The 20,813-nt window shown below is 40.7% G+C and overlaps 1 protein-coding gene across 1 annotated transcript in view; it reads right to left on the bottom strand.

The window, feature by feature from the left end:
* Window positions 1–10,886, bottom strand: part of ACADM (acyl-CoA dehydrogenase medium chain) — a 36,527-nt gene extending 25,641 nt beyond the window's left edge. Inside the window, exons 1-6 of the mRNA XM_073234141.1 lie at window positions 10,732–10,886; window positions 6,882–6,969; window positions 4,520–4,617; window positions 4,352–4,421; window positions 3,631–3,731; window positions 2,940–3,020 (exon numbers count right to left, since the gene is read on the bottom strand). Of these exons, the coding sequence (XP_073090242.1) occupies window positions 2,940–3,020; window positions 3,631–3,731; window positions 4,352–4,421; window positions 4,520–4,617; window positions 6,882–6,969; window positions 10,732–10,761 (468 nt within the window). The 5' untranslated portion in view covers window positions 10,762–10,886. The remainder of the gene's footprint in view (window positions 1–2,939; window positions 3,021–3,630; window positions 3,732–4,351; window positions 4,422–4,519; window positions 4,618–6,881; window positions 6,970–10,731) is intronic.
* Between the last annotated feature and the right edge of the window lie 9,927 nt (window positions 10,887–20,813).

Genomic DNA, 20,813 nt, shown 5'->3' with positions numbered 1-20,813 from the left:
ATATATTCTGGGTAAAGATCTGAGAGTCTACCAGATTGTTAACTTCTTGTGAGCAGGAGCCCAGTTTTATTCACAATTTTTTTCCTAGTCTACCTGGTACACAGTATTCAAATATTTGAATGACTATGGTATTACATCTTTCTTTATTAGTGATAATACCACCACCTCACATTTGTATAGTTCGTAAAGCAGTTTTGTATTATTTTCTATTAAAAACTTTTTTTTGCCTTTATTCTGTAAAGGAACTTGAGGTAGTTTGTTTAGTACATGTTTTTAAAAAATCAGGGTAAAGTGAACATAAAGATAAAACCAGAAAGAAAAATAATACATTACAATACATGCCTTGAGGTTCAAAAATTACCAATGGTAGACTATAAAATTGACCCTCTGCTTCCTACTTAACAAAATAAAACAAATCTAGTTATAAGCATAACTTATAAGTGCAAATTTCCCATAAGCTTTAATCTTGCATCTTGCACATAGCAGACAACTCAGATATTGAGTGAATGAATGAACAGCAGTTAAAGAGAATGTGTACCCGGTCTGAAAGAAATTTCTCTAATGTATTTTAACAAAAAAGGACACTATGTGAAGATGCTCTTATGAAAACATAAGCATTTTGTTTTATCTTTTATCCCTCTTAGATATCATACTCCCTACTTCAGAAGAGACTTTGAGGTTAAGTGACTATTTAAGATCACATTGCTATCATATAACTGAGTCAAGAATTGAAGCCAGGTGTCGGGACCCCAAGTTCAGTGTTTTTTCAGTTACATTCTAGTTACTTCCTAGATCCACTGGCAGTGCATGACTTTATGAAACACTGTTCTTCACCATCATTAGGCTTTTTATAGAGACTTCTGGGTACTAAGACCATTTTTAGACAAATGAGTTTACCGAATGTCTTACCCATAACAAGCATGCCCTAATAGTCTAATACTTATTCCTATCAAATACTGCATATATTTTAGGTGTACACAGTTGTTTAAAAAGATTTAATTCAATTTTAAGAAGGAAATATGGTTTCTAATTTATTGTTTTAATATTATATATATATAATATATATGTAATAGTATATTGATTTTGTGATTTTTAGAGATTTTTTTTTTTGCACTAAGAGGTATTAAAAAATGGTGTTGCTATTACTTATCTCTGTTTTTGCTTCCTCAGAAAAGGTATATCTGACCACATGATCAAGTAAGGGATTAAGTCTTATGAATATGTAGTAACAAAGTTAAATCTAAAAACTTCTATCAGTTTTTTTGTACCAAGACATTATTTTTAAAAACAAAAATCTAAGGTTTTAAATATTCAACAATGGGGAATGGTGATACAATTATAATAAAGTATATCCATTAGATAAATATTAAGCAATAATAAGTAGCATAGTATTTTTTTAAGAAGCACAGGAATTCTCATGTTAAAAAGGATATAAAATTTCATATATCACCCTAATTGTTAAAAAAACATTTATATGTGTTAAAAAAATCTGATAAAGAATATACAGTAAGACAGTAATGCCAGTTAACTTTATATCTGAGGGATTACAGATATTTTTGTTCTTCATACCCTTCTAAATCTTCTACACTATTTTTTTAATAAGAAAAGTTAAAAAATATTTTTTAAAAGTTTACATGAAACAATATTATATTTAATTAACTTTGTAAGTATTGGGAGTTATATAAATGAATGTAAGTGTGAATTAATCAAGACTTATAATTAATATGCCTAATTGGCCATTTTCATTTTCACCCTTGGCTTCATTATTTTTGAGTACAACTATTACTATTATGTGCCAGAATGGGGAAAGTGTTAGTAATCTTAATTAAAGTCAGAAGTTAGACTAACTTAAAGACTATAAAGTATTTTTAGATACAGTGAACATATAAAAAACAAACAAAACTTCCAAGGAAATGTTTAAAATACTTGTAACTGTTTTTAAAGACTTAATATTTCAGAAATAGCTATTTATAACTAATACAATAATTACAAATACTCTTATCAGTTCATTAAGGTAGATTCTCCTAAGCATCTCCGTGCTATGTAATATTTTAGACTGTTTCTAGTATTTTATGTTATAGAAAAGAATCTAGATGTTTCACACAATTCTTAGACAATACTGAAAATAAGCCTACTAAATTCTCATTGAATTGGGTCAAAAAATTACCAACTAACTGAAATATTTATGTCTTTATTAAGCAGTTTGCCTGAAATTCAGGTATCTAAAATAAAAACATTTATTTTCAAATATTACTTTTCAGACCGGTTCTCACAATTAGTTCAAAACTAATAAAAGTTTACTGTATTTTCTATCACAATCACATTTTAGATTGAAATCTGACTAGTAAACAAAAGAAGTAAAAATCCTTATGTAACAACAATTTCAGAATAAAACCTCAGTATATGTGTGTATAATACATGTATGAAAATAATCTTTTTTAAAAAATCCAATTTAAAAATTTGTTAAGTAGCTCTCAGGGAATTCAATAAAATCTATAGCTATTCCCCCCAAGTCACTCATTGATTCAAAATAAATTGGTATCTTTTCAGTCACATTAATGTCTTATTAGTTCAAAAGACTACTAATTAAGTACCTATTGCCATACATTCAATCTGAACTTCCTGACACAACCACTCAGTTCTTGAACTGCAGGGGTCCATTAAGTAGATATTTCTCTCCTGGAAATAAGCTAGGGGATTATTACAACATTTTCTAGCATCCCAGAAACATCATAGGTAAGCATCTTTCTTCTGGAAGAAAGCAAGAGATTTTAAAGACACCTCCTTTGCATCCCAGAAACATAATTGTACCTAAATATGTTGCTAACTTTTGTCTTAATGTGTTTTAGCCCAATGTATACACACAGATTTAAAAGGAGAAACAGCACCCTTGTTCCCTTCTTTAAATGTGAAATAAAGCAGCAGCTGCACATACTCACACACATCAGTGGCTCCTCAGTCAGCCTCCCCAAATACTTCTTTTGCTGTTCATCATTTCCAGCAATAATAACAGGTATTTGCTACCAAAGGAAAATGACATTTTAAAAAAGCAAGGTATTTTATTAGGTATGAAAATTCTAAGATACTACAATTAAAAACAACTATCTAAGAGAATTAAAACCATAAGAAAATAAATGTTAATCCAAATATGTTCATAAAACCATAAGAAAATAAATGTTAATCCAAATATTTTCATAAAATTAAGTTATACAGGACTTTTGGTAGTAAGTAAAAATCTACTGTAATAAAATGCACAGATAAAGAATTAAATTTAGGATAAATTTCATGATATATATGGTCAGGCCTCTTAAGAATCGCTCACTACATTTCAGCAGTGCCAGCACTGGCAGTAAGTCATCCTTCTGAATGCTGGTTTTTGGCCTTGTCTTTAACTAAGAATTGCCACTGATACAGCAGCCAAAGAGTACAGTTTCCCCACAAGGACCATCAGGACTTTAAATACTGGAAACAGCCCGGCCAGAATGATCAGCTCTTGGAATAAGAACTCTAGGCTTCCCTGAAGAATCTTTAACTCCTTTTTAAAGAAAACTGTGTTCCACCAACTAACCTAACTAGTACTGTCTCATTAACAACAGCTCAGTTAGGCAATTAATTTTCTAAGTAACTTACCCCCAAAGAATTTGCTTCAATAGCAGTCTGAACCCCTGAACATCCATAAGCCAATTCTTCAGTAATTAAACAGGAGTCAAAAGTTCCAAGTCCAAGACCTCCTACAGTATCAAAATGTTTTAGAAGCTCAATGTAATATGTTTGCAAGTCCACAGAAATAAAGTTCAATTATTTTAATTACTTCCAATACGACCTAGTTGTTTTAAAAGTGCATTTACAAATACAAAATAGGTAACACAAGAAACTAAAGTATTCTGGCTAACACAGCAACAAATTATGTTTCTATGAAATAAAAACTTCAAAGAAGTCTTTCTATTTGCAATTTGGACCTATCTTGCTGTTTCAACTTGACTTTGTAAAAAATTGTTTCAACTCGGCTAAAACTTTGACCCTTTGATCTGAGGAAAGGAGTGATAACCTCACAGAAAAAAAAAAAGTCTCAATAAAAGGTAAAATTAAAGGTAGAATTAAATGCAACAAACTGACCAACTCTAGAAAGAGAAGTCACCAAGGTTTAGGAACAAGTTAAGGTTGGAATCAGTTATCAAGAAGGAAAAATGCCTCTAAGCGTTGAGTGTAAGGCTCTAAAAGCAGGCAAATACTGAACAGGAAGACAAAGAAAGTCATTCAACGGCAACAAGTATTTTAAAGAACGACTGGGTAGAATTTCTCAGTTTGTGTTCATATGCATTCTAGGATTAAATATGTGAAGAAAGCTTACCACACCTCTCTGGAATGTGTGTATTCATTAAACCAAGCTCCCAGGCTCTTTTAATAAGGGGCACAGGGTACTAAAAGAAAAAAAAGATAAGGAAAAAAGCCAATTATATTTAAAATCTAAATGATTTGATTGTAAAAAAATTAAGACTTTTCTCTCCTTAAAACCTACCTCGCCCGTTTTATCATATTCTGCAGACACTGGGATTATTTCCTCCCTGGCAAATTTACGAGCAGTAGCTTGAAATTCTTTTTGCTGTGCAGTGAACTCTAAGGGAAAGTTATTTAGAAAACATTAAAATAGGACAATAAATTGAGAAAAGTCCTAGGAAATCAGTATATGGAAATTTTATCTGTAATGGAGACTTTAACCCTTAAGTAACCAGAACATCAAAGACTACGATGTGTTTTCAGACGTATCAGATTTCACTGTACAACATAAATAAATCTGTCAATACAAATGCCAAAGCAGGTAGGTAGGATTTCTAGCTTTTACAAATGAGTAATAAATTTTTTTTTCTCTTCCAATAGGTATTTAAAAATATATTTTTCTACTTACTAGTTCCTAAGCAAATTTATCAAATATTTACTAACACTGAAACTAACATGTAAGACTTGCCCTGAATTAGGGAGATGAGATATGCTTGGTAACCATAAACCAATAAAATTTGTCCAAGTGGTCATATAAAAATGTTGTACCATAATTTCAATTTTACTCCTCTTTTAAACTCACATAACTTAAGGTTAGAAATTAGTACCAAGCAACTGGCAAAAGCAGTAGAAAGGTTTCTCAAAAGGTAATAACAACATAAAACTCTGCTAAGTGATGTGTAAACAATTCAATTACATAAAATATGGGGTTGCATTATAAAACTGATGGAATGAATATGGTAGCTGGACTGAGGACATGAGACAATCACTACTGCATTTTTTCCAATCTGTACTACCACAGAGTTTAAATGTGGTTACATCAAACATCGAAGGACAAGAAAAATTTAAAATGATATGAGGTATTTTGGGCAAGAACAATGAGGGCAAAAAAACACAGAGGTAAAAATAAACAAGAATGTTTAAGACTTTGTAATCATTTGTATAGGCATGTGAGAAATAAAATGTAAAAGACATTAGAATTTTGGTGTTGAATTAAATAGCCTAAGATAAAATCTCTCATTTTACAGATAAGGAAAGAAAAGCCAAATGGAGGAAGTAATAGCCCCACAGTCTTACAATGAATTAACAGTAAAAGTAAACTTATGCATATCAGTCCAGTGTTCTTTACATCACACCTTTACTTCCAGTATTGGCGCCAGTCCGTATCAAGGTTGTGGGTGGGTAAAGGGCAGGGAAGGCAGGGATTTATTATGTATTATTTATTTAGACTCTACTTTAATCCATTCACTATGTACTAGTAACTTTACATATCAAATAAATTCTGTTTTGTAGATATTATCCCTATTTTATAAAGAACAAGATGCAACTGGTCATAGATGTGTTATCCCTATTCCTTTACTTGAGCTTCACAATCTTCCTCCTAAACACTCATATCTAACTCATTTTCTATCACTCAGTGAACCACCAGATTTTTCCCTCTGGTTTTTACTGACGAGTATGAATCTGTATGTGACAAACTGAAACTAGATAGCAATCATACCAAATGTAGGCTAACATCTCAATAAAGAAGAAGAGCCAGTGTCCCAAACTGCTATCCTCACAATGCTTGAAAATTTGTATTTAGTTCTGTTAAAGAAAATTTTTAAAAGCTAACTATCTCAAAGTATAAAATAAGAAACAAAAACAGTAATCCTAGAGAGCCTGAGTTTGTCATTTGTACCTGAGTGTGAGTTAATCTCAACTGCTTTTAGGTATTTCCTGAAACCAAATGAACTGAGTAAATAGGCTTTTAACTAGAGAAAAAGGTAACGATGGTGAAGAAAGAAGCACTTCAGGTGGCAAAGGATGTGCAAAGATAAGGATTTATATTTCAAATTTTTTTGTCTGGGGTCTTCATTTCAGAGAGGAAAGGGCAGAGAAAATCTTCATCCTTTTCCCTCAAACAGCACACCACTCCCTCCCTGATCCCAGGACGGAGAAGCCTATCTATAGGCACCAGAAGTGCAGCTCAGATGTATTAGGGCCTCAACAGTCTTTGGCTTATTAACAGGCACCTAGCACTGTGTGTCTAGTAAGTGTTCAAGCAGTATTTGTAGCATTCAAATTTCTAAATTGAAGACTATTCAAATGTATCAATATATTGGTTATTTATTTTGGACTACATAAACTATGTGTGTGTGTGTGTATATATATATATATACATAACACAGATCTATGTGTAGGATATTACACTGAAGAGAAAAATGAGAAAATGAGATCAGGAAGAATGAGTGTAACTGTGAACAATCTGTAGATGGTGATTGGTTCTATTTATTGACAGACATTACTAGGTTTGCTTACAATCACATTCCAGAAAAATATAGAGAGAGCTGCATACACATAACAAATATAAGTTTAAAGTCAAGACAGGACAAAACATATACCAAAACTAAATCCCAATCCTGGTTCACGTTGTAGAGCAGCTTTTGTATGTTGTAATCTCCAGTCAAAACGAGAAAGACTTCTCAGGACCTGTAAAGAACAATTTTCTTAAATTTGATAAAATCAAATAAGAGGATACTGACAATTATGAGTAAGCAACTTGTTCGACCATATTCAAGAACACAGTAAGTCATTAAGTCATAAATGTCTTCAGCTGTAATTTGATTTCTATATTAAATAAGCTAATTACCATATATTTGAATACCTATTACAAAAGAATTTTTTAAAGCAATGAAAATAAAACTAATCATTATTATTTGCACTACTAAAGTAGAATGTTTCTAAGACAAACAACAGTCAAAGGCAGTAGTAGACTTAGGACAACTATTCTGGAAATCTCATCTGGAAGCTCCAGGACATTTGTGATTGGGGGTTGGAGTATGGGCACCAATAGGACAGTACTGTGTTCAAGAGCTGCCTTGTCCATCAACTTGGATACCCTGTCCCTGTAAGCCTCTGGGAATTCTCCCCTTGGAAGATCTCATTTTCTAAGATACTTCACTCTATTTAACAAAACAAATTACCTTAAAACCATGTTCCAATTTTCTGCTGTTGTCTATAAGCATTCTTACAATGTTCTAGACCAGTGGTTAGCACACTATGGCAGCCACCAGTTTGTAAATAAAATTTTACTAGAACAGAGCCACACCATATTGTCTACAGCTGCTATTACAGCAGAGCTGTAGAGTTGCCACAGACCATATGGTCCAAAAGGCCAAAAAATATTTATTGTATGTCCCTTTACAAAAAAGTTTGCCAACCCTGTTCTAAACTACTATACCATTTGCTTAATATATGAAATACACTCATATTTCTTCAAAAGAATATATAAAATATATAATCAGATTTACAAATGTTTTCCCTTTGCAATCCATTTTATATTCATGACAACTTAATGCACATAGAAATAACAACTTGTATTTATTAGTTACCAAACTGGAAGCCACTTTGGAACTCCTGAGTAAATGTTTGAAGACAGCCAAATTTAGATAATTTTGTAATTTCTTTTGTAATATTTGAAATAGGTTAGTTTTAACTTTTTTTTTAAATTAAGGTATTACTGATATACTCTCTTATGAAGGTTTCACATGAAAAACAATGTGGTTACTACATTCACCCATATTATCAAGTGCTCCCCATACCCCATTGCAGTCACTGTCCATCAGTGTAGTAAGATGCCAGAGTCACTACTTGTCTTCTCTGTGCTGCACTGACTTCCCCATGATACCCCCACACCATGTGTGCTAATCGTAATACCCCTCAACCCCCTTCTCCCTCCCTCCCCACCTGCCCTCCCCTTTGGTAACCACTAGTCCCTTCTTGGAGTTTATGAGTCTGCTGCTGTTAGGTCTCTGCAGTTTTGCAATTTTTTAATTTTTAAAAAATTACTAGACAAAGAATTTTGATGGAACTATGCCCAGGCAATTCAAAAAATGATTAAAAGAAAAGAGAAAAAACTGAACATGATACTAAAAGATAAAAACTGAACTTGCTTATGTTTTTCAAAACGTGTAAAAAGAAACAACTTTGTAGAAGACTTCAACTGATAAAGCGAATAATCTATATTTAAAGTGACAATATAGACTGTCAAACATCCTAATATAAATACACTTTCAAAATAACACTTTATACTACAACTTTGCAAAAATTAACTACAGAGTATGAAAATTCACTTTTTCTTTGCAATTTTCGTTAATTTTATTTTGTTAGGTAAACACTGTTTCCCCGGTCCTCATTGTTCAGTCATCATAGATTGTGTTTACAGTCACATTCAAGTTACTAATTAATTGCCTCTCCAAGTAAAGCCTAGGATCAAGGCATTGATTTTTATGCCTATTTTGCATGTGAAGAAACTGAGGCTCAGAAAGGTCAAGTAAAACTGGTCAAGGTCACTCTACTATTAGATAGTAGAACCAGGATTCTAACTCTCCGTTTACTATTAAGATAAAAATATTTACTAGCATTTACTATCTAGAATTAGCATCAACCACCTTGCTATACTACTGTCAATTTAAGTATTCTAATTGGTTATTAGGTTCTAAAAAGAAAAATACCCAACAAGAATCAGACCCCAAAACTTCACTCTTCTAAATATGTGTTCAGAAACCATTGCACAAAAAATTAGACCTTACAAAACAGGTAAAATAGTCTGCCAAGAGACTTTAAATAGAGAATTATCAGTGGATTTAAAATAATTTACAAAAAGTTCATGATTTTTTAGGAAAATATGTTATTCAAAACAAAGTACAAAGGAAGCTAGAGCCAGGGAGCAATGCCCATCAACCTATTATGCAATAATGTTAGTTATTTTATTAGACTGGTAGAATATACAGTAGACAGGGAATACAGAAATGGTACATTATTTGTATTTAAAATCGCTGAATTTGAGTTTAAACTCCGCAACTATTTTTGAGAACTTGGACTAGTTACAAACTTCTCCAGCTTCTTTGGAAACCTGGGAAATGGGGCTACTCCTACAGTATAATTAGTTGAGATGATTAAAATAAAGCAATGTCATGGAAGCCTAATGACATTTAAATATTGTTTAACTTTAGGCTCTCTGCCCAGAACAATGCTAATTCCAAATCTCCAAAAGAAAGCAACTTTTACCAAGCATCAACTATGCAATAACAGCACTATAATTAAAAACTTTTGTATATTTCTTAGGAATGTAAGTCTTAGTTTTGTGGGGTGTCAAAGAGATACACCTGTCTAATTATTGCATAATTAACAGGTTGATGGGTGCACAAGTTCTCTGATCTCCGGATTGACATTGAGAAATCTTTTTTTCTGGGTCAGAATTAAAAATCACTTAAAATATTCCCCAATTTCTGCCTTCATAGCCCATAACTTGTATAGCAATGACAGATACTGGGCAACAATCTATTAGAATTATTCTAAATTCTAAAACTAGAATTTTTTTTGGCCAAAGACATAACTTTAACTCAGTTATAATTGACATTTAAATGGCAATCTGTGAATATATCAGTGATATTTAGATAGTAAAATGCATCTAGTGATTTAGAAGCTAAAAACACTAGAAAATGTAGAAAAGCTTGGAGGAAAATTCTGCGGTAGGTTTTTACTTTTTTTTAACAGAGGCAAAGTAGAAGCGCCCTCCTTCCATATTGCAAAACAAAAAGCCTAGCAAACATATTACATATCCCAAGAACGGCTGCTCCACTGTCCTTTTCTCGTGACTTGGCAGACACCGAAGATAATACTGTACGAATTCTGTACTTTCGGGTACACATCAACTGCAGAATGACATTTACTTTTTGATTTCTGTCTTGGGCTGAGGCCAGACAACCAGTAGTTTTCTCTAAGAGATACTATGCCAGTTCAAGCAAAAACGAAGCGATATTTATGCAAGCACCCCCACTACCACCATTCTCAGGCAGGTTCATTTAGTAAATGAGTGGGACTCCCGGGAAAAACACTTAGCGAGTTCCCGGGCCGGAAAAAGAAAAAGTATAGATATTCTGGAAAGTGGACTCCGCCTATACAGAGGGCAGCTGCCGTGAGGATACGGAAAAGTGAAAGCCGGGAAGCATTCCGTTTCACAGTGAGGAGCGGGTGGGCCTGAAAACCGGGCGAGAGTACGGAATTCCGGGCTGCAGCCTGGGGTGGACTGACGACTGCCAATGGGCCTGAGGCCGGCTCCTTCCTCCCCACGACTCCCAGCCCCTCCGGAACGGCACCCATCTTCGACTGGCGCCTCCCATTTCCCGCCCCCCGCAAACACCACAACCTCCACTCCCCAGCTCCACCCGGCCCTGCTCGCCCCCTCACCCGGCAGCTTCGCCTAAACATCGTTGCCATGATAATTCTCGGTCTCGTTACTCAGTCTCTAACCCACTCGCGCAGCGTCAAGACCTTTGGGTTCGCGGCGCTGGAGCCCCCCTAACCACGCCCACACCCTGGACCCGCCCACCTAGCTGGAGGCGGGCGGAGCTGGGGGGTGGGGCAGTCTAAGGAGGGGCGGGAAGGGAAAGGGGATTTCAGGCACCGTTCAGCGCAATGCGCACTCGGCCACCTTGCCTTCGCGGTCAGCAAACCTTAGACTTTAGAACTTGGGACGCGGGTCTAACTTTACCCTGCTGTCTGGCGTTTGCCGGGGGCGGGGAGGTCCCCGGAAAGACTGAGCTTCCCTCTAGTCTTCTGAGTTCTGACGACACGCCTTCTCGCGGGAAGCTGAAGCTGCCCGCGGTGTGGGGCACGGCGGCGGGAGCTGGGGCTGGGAGCAGGGGACCGCGCCGCCGAAGCAGGGCAGCGTGGCGGCTGCGGAGCAGGCCGGGAGTCGTGGTGGGAGGGCACGTCCTCCAGCCTGCGCTGGGTCCCTGGCGGAGGCACGTCTCCGAGGCCTGCAACTTTGGCTGTTGCTCAGAAAATCCTGTCAAGCCCAAATCTTTTATGCTTTGAAGATTTAAAGTACACTTTGCTGTTAAAAGCAGGACCGAAAGTGGAAAGATTTTCTGTGCTTCAGAAAATTTAACGGGAATTTAATCTCTTAGGTAAATCCGACCTTAACGAATATTCACAAGGCTATTTATTACTGTTCACGTGTGTGGGTGTGGAATGTGTCCTTGGAAATAAGGGTGCAAGAAGAGCCTATCTAAAGCGCCTGGCTCAGTGAATGTTGGAAGTGACTTTCTGCCTAAAGAATTCTAATTAAAGTCAACCTCTTCCAATTAGCCCCTGAATTCTGAGATGATAGCAGTGATGTTAACAAAGCGGGGTAGGGTGATGGGGGGAAGGGATTTGTAAAACTTTCAGGTTTGGATAGCTCTTTGTGGGAGCTAATAAATCCCAAATGCAAGCCAGGAGTGTGAAAATGTTTTCCGTAATTCCTAGGACTTTTATTCTTTATTGCTACTATCTAGGCCCTCTTCACTCATTCCTAAATCTTATTACTAACTGGCTTAGTCATTATTGCTTGGTGAAAATCAGCCATCATCTCATTCTAATTTAACTGTTTAATTTCTATATCCTGTTAACAGTACTGCCCTACAAGAACCTTCCATTTTGCCCTCTGGGAGTATATAATGCATTTATTCTGGGTACAAGGCAGAATGTTAATTAACTGCTAAATTCAAAATGCCACGGAAATTAGGAAAAGGGAAATGCAGTTTGTCCTGGAATCAGCAAGAATGCCTTCAAAGAGGTAGTTAAAACACAAAATGGACTGTTAAAGATGGGTAGGATTTGACTCTGCATGCTTATTCTCAACATTTTGAGCACAGAAAAGTTGAACATAAAAGTCCAAAATCACAAGGATTTAAAAATCGTTACATATTTGTCATTATATTTAATATTGTATAATGTTAAAAACATACATTGGTTTTATTTACATTTGTGTGTTAATTTACATTTGTCACTTTGTTATTTGTCAGGACCATTGTTACGGAACTTGGACTGGATCGCTCCATGGAAGAACCAAGCAGTACTTGCAGGTCTTGGAGGATGGGAGGGTTTACTTCATACCGGCAGGCTCAGAGGAGAGTGATCTCCAAAGGTCTGAGCCCCGAGCACAGGCAAGAAGAGCAATTTATACTTTTCTACTTCTATATATGTGGCATTTTGGTGTGGGTGGCAAGCAGGCAGAAGAAGAACCTGGAAGGGACCTAGGGGCTTAGATTGTCCTGTTAGTCCTATTGGCCATGTTGAAAAATGTTATTTTCTTTATCACTCCCCCCTCTGATTGCCGTCTTAAATATCTTGTTTTTAGGGGGCATCATTCTGATCTATGATAGACCTATAGACTTGCAGAGCTGGTATATGAGTGTGGATCGATTTGTAACAGTGTTTTATGTGAACTTTTGGAGGGCATTTAGTACGCAGGGGCCAATAGTGATGAGGAGGAGGATGGAGATGAGGGGCCCTGCCAGTGGGAGAACCAGAAGGACCACTGGCTAAGTTCCTCATTTCCCCTGTCTCAGATTCCTTTCTCCTTTTTAAATTCTTTCTTTTAGTTCTTTAATTTTTGTGGCTACTATTCCTGATTGGTTCACATAATAACAGCACTCTTCCCCTAAGAATACACAGTTTCCTCCTTTTTCTGCAGTTTTGGAGTACAACTGCCACAAGCAAATTAATCTGACCTTGCAGGGAAAGGAGAGAGTCTGCAGCCTTTTCCATGTCCTCATTTAGTTCTTGAGAAAGTTTGTGATAAAAATGGAGCAAAGAGCCTAAGCTAGCTGCCTGTGCTCCAATTCCTGCAACTGTTCCTGTGCCCAACAAAAGCATGCGTAGAGAAGTCCGCTTTTGTATCCTTTGTAAGGGGCTGAGAGCTTGCTCAGCTTCTTGGTCAGACCACACAGACATGTTGGGGGTGAGGAAGACTGGCATGCATAAACCTGTCCAGTTTATCTGGAGGCATCAGAAGGTAGTACTTCTACACAGGAGAAAAATCCCAAGGAGGCACAATAAGTTTATGACTAATTGGTGGTGTAGTTTTTGGAACACAACCGGGTTGGGATGGAGCCATAGCTAGTGTTACCTGTCCCTGAGTTGGTCAGGCATGTTATGTTGTCCGCAGTGGGCTGGAGCTGGATGTTGTAGGCTACCAGACCAATTAGTCTGGTGTGGTTCTGGGCTGTCTTATTTTCAGCTGCCTGAGTGGAGCTCCAGTATGAGGGCACTGGGGTTCCAACATATGCCCTGCGAGTTAAGGGCGAGCAAAGTCAGCAGGCTTGTGTATGGTTGCTGATGTTTCAAATCAACTCGTAGGCTGCTGTGATGACCTGGTTGTCCTGATAGGTAGGGGCCAGGGTCTGAGTTAGCTGTTAGAGTCTTGAGAGGTCAGTATTGCAGTAAGCTGATCCTTCAGTCAGTGCCTCTAGGGCCTACTTGACCTTTTCATCCCTGTACCTCTGTGCCTGGTCCTGGACTCCCTCACAATAAGACATCCCAATGTGGGTGAGGTAGGTACAGCAGACAGTGGATCCCTTTCTTCCCCTAATTGGACAGTCTGAGTCCTGTTTACTCATTGTTCCAGTCCAGTACTTTTTCCCATCTTAAATCAAAGGGTGGCCCTGTTCTTATTATAACATTTGGCAGGCATGTAGATGTAGGACCGAACCCAGTCCCCCGTTTGTCTGACCTTATGCAAGCACACTGAGGTTCCCTGGGAATGAGAGGGAAGGAAGGGAAGGGAATGAAGGTATATAAGTAAATAAACGCAACAATGCAGCCTATGGTCACCCAATAAGTAATGGCAGTCGCAACTCTGTGGGGGACAGTCTAGTCAGAAAGAGTGGCAGCAGAGTCCAGTCCCCAGGATGAGTGATCTCACACTGACCAGGACCAGGAACCATGGCGTGTGGATGTCCATTAGTCAGTGTTCTCATCAGAGGCGGAGGCAGAGGCGGAGAGGGTTCTTTTGGTGTGGCTGGGCTCTCCACTGATATATTTCTTCGTCAGGATGATGGACCCACAGAGTGATGCCTGAAACCTTGAGGGCAGTAGGGGTGGTTAGAACAACAATGTGAGGCCCAGTCCACTGAGGCTTGAGGGGATCTTTTCTCCAATCTTTGACCCAGACTGAGTTCCCTACCTGGAAGGAAGGTACTGGGGTCCCCAAAGAGGTCAGGGCTTTTTCTATGGTGTATTGTAGCTCATTTAGGGTGGCTCCTAAGGCTTGGAGCTGTTCCCTTATTCCTTTATACCCTATTTGGTGTAGGTTCCCTGGAAAGCTCCCCAGACATGATGGTGGGCAGGGAGGGCAGCCCATGCACTAGTTCAAAAGGTGAAAAACTGGGTGTGCAGCAAGCACGCAGAAGGGCCAGGGATAGTAGGTCCGGCCACGGGAGGCCAGTTTCCTGACAGAACTTGGCTAGGGTTCCCTTGAGGGTATGATTCATTCACTCCACTTTCCCTAAACTCTGGACCTGTAGGCAGGGTGGAGTTTCCAGGTGACTTTGAGAGATTTGGTTAAAATCTATACAATGTCTGCTACAAATGCAGGTCCATTATCACTGTGGATTGTAGACGATAGGTCAATCCCTCAGGAGAACTTTGGCTACCTTCCGGCTTCGTTTTGTCCTGGTTGGGAAGGCTTCGACCCACCCAGAGTATGTACACACTATCACTAGGAGGTATCTGAGTAGTCTGCTTGGCTGGACATCTGTAAAGTCTTTCTAAGTCTTCAAAGGGGGCAGTTCCTGCCCTTTGGACACCTGGCAGGTGTTGTGGCACGGATTGACCGTCATTCCTGGCACCTGTCACACACCGCTCACTTGTTGCCCAACATAGTGCTGGCAACAGGCTGATGTAGTATTGCTTCTTGAGGAGGGCTTCCAGTGCAGTCTTTCCTAGGTGGGTGAGCTGATGGTACTTTCTAACTAGATGCCTTCCAGTTGCAGTTGGGACAAAGATGCATCCATTGGGCAGCATCCACCACCCTTTCTTCTTTAGGATGGCTCCTTCAGCCTTGGCCCAGTCTTTCTCCTTTTCAGTGTTCTTGGGTGGAGGGGCCTCCACAGGGGGCATTAGGACCATGGTGAGGGAAGGAGCTTCACCTGTCTCCTTACTGACTGCTGCTTTAGCTGCTTCATCTGCCAAGCTATTCCTTTGTGTTATAAGGTCGTTTCCCTTTTGTTGTCCTTTGCAATGTAGAATTGCTGCTTCTTTTGGGAGCCAAATGGCTTCGAGGAGTTTCAGTATCTCTTCCTTGTTCTTGATTGCTTTTTCTGCTGCAGTAAGGGGACCTCTTGTAGATTGCTCATGTATATGTACTGTGGCAAAGGTGTATTGGGAGTCGGTGTGGATATTGACTTGCTTGCTCTCGCTGACGGTGAGGGCTTGGATTAAGGCATATCATTTGGTCTGTTGTGCTGACCATATGGCTGATAGGGCTTTAGCTTCTAAGACCTCAGTGGCAGTGGTCACTGCATAATCTGCTCTCCGGATACCTTCTTGTAAGTAACTGCTGCCATCACTGAATAGCGTGAGTTCTGGATTCTTTATTGCTTGATCTTGCAGATCCGTACAACTCATGTAGACTTTGTCAATTACTTCAGAACAGTCATGATCTGGTTTCCCCTCTTCAGTGCGGAGAAAAGTTGCTGGATTCAGTGTCTGTACTGTTTCAAGAGTGACTGGGTTTTCACAGAGGAGCCCTTGGTATTGCACTAGCCAAGAATCGGAAAGGAAGTGGTGTCCCTGTGTGTTCATGAGGACATCTGTAAAGTCTTTTAAAAAACTTTACAGATGTCCTCAGAACACACATGATAGACCTATAGCCTTGCAGAGCCAGTATATGAGTGTGGATCGATTTGTAACAGTGCATGGGGGACCTTGACATTCAGTCCTTGTTGCAGGGTGAGTTTGTCTGCCTCCTTAATGAGTAAAAATGTGGCTGCCAGTGCCCTGAGGCAGGGTGGCCATCCTGCCGCAACTGGGTCCAGTCTCTTTGACAGGTATGCGACTGGCCGATGCCAGAGGCCAACAGTCTGTGAGAACCCCCAGGGCCACCTTTTGCTTTTCATGTACAAAGAGATTGAAGGGCTTTTCTATATCTGGCAGGCCTAGGGCTGGTGCCTGTCCTAAAGCTGCCTTTATTTACAGAAAGGTGGTTTTTGCCTCTTCTGTCCAGACAGGGAGCTCTTGAACTGGCCTCCCTAGGAGGCTGTAGAGGGGTCTTGCCATTGCCAAGAACCCGAGAATCCAGATTCGGCAGAACCCTGCAGCCCCCAGGAATTCTCGTAGGCCCTTTGTTTGGGGCCCGGGTAAGGTGGTGATGACTCTTCCTCTCCAGCCCTGGTGCTCTCTTCCCCTGGGTGAGGAGGAAGCCTAGGCACTGGACTTGTTGCTGACAGATTTGTGCCTTTTTCCATGAGACTCAGTATCCTCACTCTGACAGGAGTTGCAGGAGGGCCTTTGTGCCCTCTGTATAGTTCTCTTGGGTGTCATTGGCAAGGAGGAGCTCATCTACATACTGGAGGAGGGTGCAGCATGTGGCTTCCCTTGGCAAGGACTGTGGCCAATGCCTCTCCAAAGAGAGTTGGTGAGTTCTTGAAACCTTGTGGAAGCCGTGTCCATGTTAACTGCATCTGCTTCCCTGTATCCAGTTTAGTCTGTTCAAAGGTAAACAAGGGCTGGCTCTGGGAGGCCAGACGGAGGCAGACATCCTTTAAGTCTAGGCAAATGAACCGTTTGGCAGACCCCGGGATCTGGCTGAGGAGGGTATATGGGTTTGGGACTACCAGGTGCAAAAAAACAGTCACCTTGTTGATGGCTCACATGTCTTAGACCAGTTGGTACCTTCCTCCTGGCTTCTTGACTGGTAGGAGAGGGGTGTTCCAGGGCAATTGGCACTCGACTAGAATGCCTTCTTCTCTGAGTCTTGTCAGGTGTTCTTGGTTGCCTACTTTTGCCTCTTGTGAGAGGGGGTACTTCCACTGTCTCTGTGGCTTGGTCTCCGGATTCAATTCTACAATGATGGGCTTGGTTATGGGCAAGTCCAGTTGGGTTATCTTCAGCCCATACTGAGGGTAAAGGCAGCTCTGAATTCAGATAGGCTACTTGAGGGGTCATGGGCACAGAATAGTCTCCATTCCTCTTTTCTGGGTGTGGTTTTTGCCAGTAGGAGGGACCCTGGCTCTTGTTGCCCTGGATTTAGCTTGAGGCTGGTGCGTCCAGTTAGTTAAAAAGTTATTTGGGCTCTGAGTTTCAAGTGTGTATCTTGGCTGAGGAGGGGAATGGGGTACTCAGGGAGGTAGAGAAATTCATGTCTGACCTTGTGGTCCCCAAGTTCACATTGATGGGCTTTGTAGAAGTGCTGCTGAACTGCTTTTATCCTGGTGGCTCCGAGAATAGTTGCAGTCCTTCCACTGAAGGGGGCTACAGGGAGGGTGACCACAGAGTGTTCCACCCCTGTGTCAGCCATAAAAGTCATGTTTTGGTCCCCCACCTTCATTTTGACCGTGGACTCATGGGGGCCGAGAGTGAGAGAGCCCAGTCCTTGTCAATCCAAGTCTGTTTCTACCAAGCCAATGAGCTTCCTCCCATGAGGTTCTTACTGGTAGTGACTGGACTTCAGGGCTTTCCCTCGGTTGGGGCATTCGTTCTTCCAATGCCTCTTCTCCTTACAGTAAGCACCCTGGTCCCTGGCTAGGGGTGTCCTAGACTTCTCCCCTCTCGGCAGTCGATGTCTTTCTGCCATTTGGTCATCCCTTTAGGGCAGCTGCTAGAAGGCTGACCTTTCTCTTCATTCATTTTTCAGCCTCCCTGTCTGCCTGATTTTCTCTGTATATATATATATATATATATACCTTGTTGGTAATTTCAATCAGCTGGGTGATGTTCATCCCGGAGAAACCTTCAAAGTTTCTGGAGCTTCCCTCTGATATCCAGGGCAGCTTGGGCCATGAATGGGGCAGTTGGCTCTCTTGTGACTTGGCGTCAAAGGGGGTATAGACGTGATAAACTTCACACAGCCTCTCATAATAGTCCCCACAAGACTCTCCTGATTGTTGGGTGACTGAAGATATTTTGGTCATGTTCATGGGGTTTTGGGGGACCCGGTTTTGATCTCTTGGAGGAGAGCTTCCTGATATTGGCACATCTGGTGTTGCCCCTGGTAAAATCCCACCTGGGGCACTCCTTGGGGACAGCTGTTTCAGCCCATGTACCCCAATCAAGGACTCTGGCTGGCGTGTGTTCTTTCAGGTATTGGCGGGCTCCTCTGATAATCCGCCTTCTTTCTTCTGTGTTGAATAGGGTGCCAAGAAGCTGTTGGTAGTCTTCTCAGATCAGCCAATGGGTTTGGAAAAAGGATTCCATGAGATCAATCAGAGCTTGTGGCTTCTCCGAGTATGATGGGGTGTTGTGCTTCTCATTGAGAAGGTCAGTTGTGGAGAAGGGTTGATAATAAAGCATGGACCAGCCAGGCTGGATGATCCTGTCTTTGTCACGCCTCTCTGGCTCCTGCGTCTGTTGTACCAGCATCTGAAGGGTGCCTGCACTGGGTTGATGACACAGTCTGGCTGTTAGCGTGGGGGAGAGTGAGTCCACTGGACCTGGAGGTGGCAGGGAGACTGACAGTGGTGGAGTGTCCGGGATCGGGGGTCTCGGTGCTGATGGCCTTGGGGTGCCTGAGGTGGAGGCAATATTGGTTCCTTCTATGGATCACCAGCAAGAATTTGTGGAGGCTCAGGCTTCTGTTGATACTTTGTGGGCTGCTTTATTGAGGTGACTAAGACCCTACTTTGTCTCTGCTTGTTACAAGCAAATCACACCCCGGGGGAAAGGGTCTGGGCAACTCCTAACCAGGAGTCAATATATGGGAACCTATCAGAGTGACCTGGATCTCCAGTGATGATCCACCAGACTTGGTGGACCATTGGGACATCTAGGATACCCTCTGAAGGCCATCCTACACCAAAGGTTGGCCATTCAGATTCACACAGTTTCCAACCTGCTGGGGGTCATCTTTACTCCATAGTCCCCCAGAAATCCCTTCCTGAAATTTCTGATCATGGTCTCGGGAACTGTGGGTTTGCTCTGTCCTGACCCCATGACGTTTCCATGAGACAGTGCCATGAAGACAAGGGAGGGGTACCTCCTCTAGAGAGGAGACCAATCTGATGCCCATCCATTCACTCTCCTCTCTGAGAATTTGGTCAGCCTTGACTAAGGTGCACCCATGTAAGTACTGGGCCAGGTCAGCTGAAGCTGAGTCACCATTATGTCATGGCAGCTGACCGTGAATACGGCAAAGGGCCACTTGGATTCTGTAGTGCAGGCTGTGGAATCACAGATTTAGTGCAAACCGAATGGTTTCAGTCACTCTGTACAATCACTCACACACTCAGAGCCAGATTCTAAACATTCCTTCCTTGGGAATCTCTACCTGTGAGACCTCTAAGAGGTCTCCGGGAGCCTGAAGGGGAGAATCAGGCTCCCCTTTCACCCTGATGGGTGGGTCTGACTGGGTCAGGGGCTCCAGGCCTTACTGTAACCTGACATCAGAACTAGGTGCTCACCTGCCAAGTCTCACTGACTCCTGCGGAAAATCAGCGGAGAGGGCCAGTCCAAGGTGTCTGGGTGGGAGATTGCTGAAAGATTAGGCAGGGTGTGCCTTCTCCTTATAATTGCCCATTCTGTTACCTCCCCGCCGTTGCCCCCAATTGGTGGCAACAATGGGCTAGCACAGTTGGGTTTCCTGGTCAGGGAACCAAATGTTATGGAACTTGGACTGGATCACCTTACGGAAGAACCAAGCATCATTTGGAAGTCTTGGAGAGTGGGAGGTTTATTTTATACTGGCGGGCTCAGAGGAGAGTGGTATCCAAAGGTCTGAGCCCTGAGCACAGGCAAAGGGAGCAATTTATACTTTTCTACTTCCATATATGTAGCATTTTGGCACGTTCACATCAAGCAGGGCGGAAGAAGAACCTGGAAGGGTCCCAAGGGTGGGGGCTGAGATTCTCCTGTTAGCTCTATTGACCATGTTGAAAAATGTTTTCTTTGTCATCATGAGTTGTAGAAATTAAGACACTTCACCTCTAAATACTTTAGCTGTGTATCTCCTGTGAAGACATTGTTCTGCATAACCACAAACTTATATCACAACTAAGAAAATTAAGTTATTCTCTAATATCATTTAATATCCAGACAACATTTAGATTTTCTTGACAGTCCCCAAAACACCTATTGTAAGTAGTTTTTGAACCAGGATCCTATCAATGACTGCCTATTGCAATTGGGTTTTAACTTTCTTTGGTCACTATTTTTTTTTTTTTTTGATTTTGGACACGTTGGATTTTTTTCTTTTTTTTATTGAAGGGTAGTTGACACACAGTATTACATTAGTTTCAGGTCTACAACACAGTGATTCAACATTTGTATACATGATAATTCTAGCTACCAGC

The sequence above is a fragment of the Manis javanica genome, chromosome 4 (genome assembly GCF_040802235.1).
Source record: "Manis javanica isolate MJ-LG chromosome 4, MJ_LKY, whole genome shotgun sequence".
In the NCBI taxonomy this organism is placed as follows: domain Eukaryota; kingdom Metazoa; phylum Chordata; class Mammalia; order Pholidota; family Manidae; genus Manis; species Manis javanica.
Note: the sequence above shows the minus strand (reverse complement) of the source record. Positions and strands in the feature narration are given on the sequence as shown.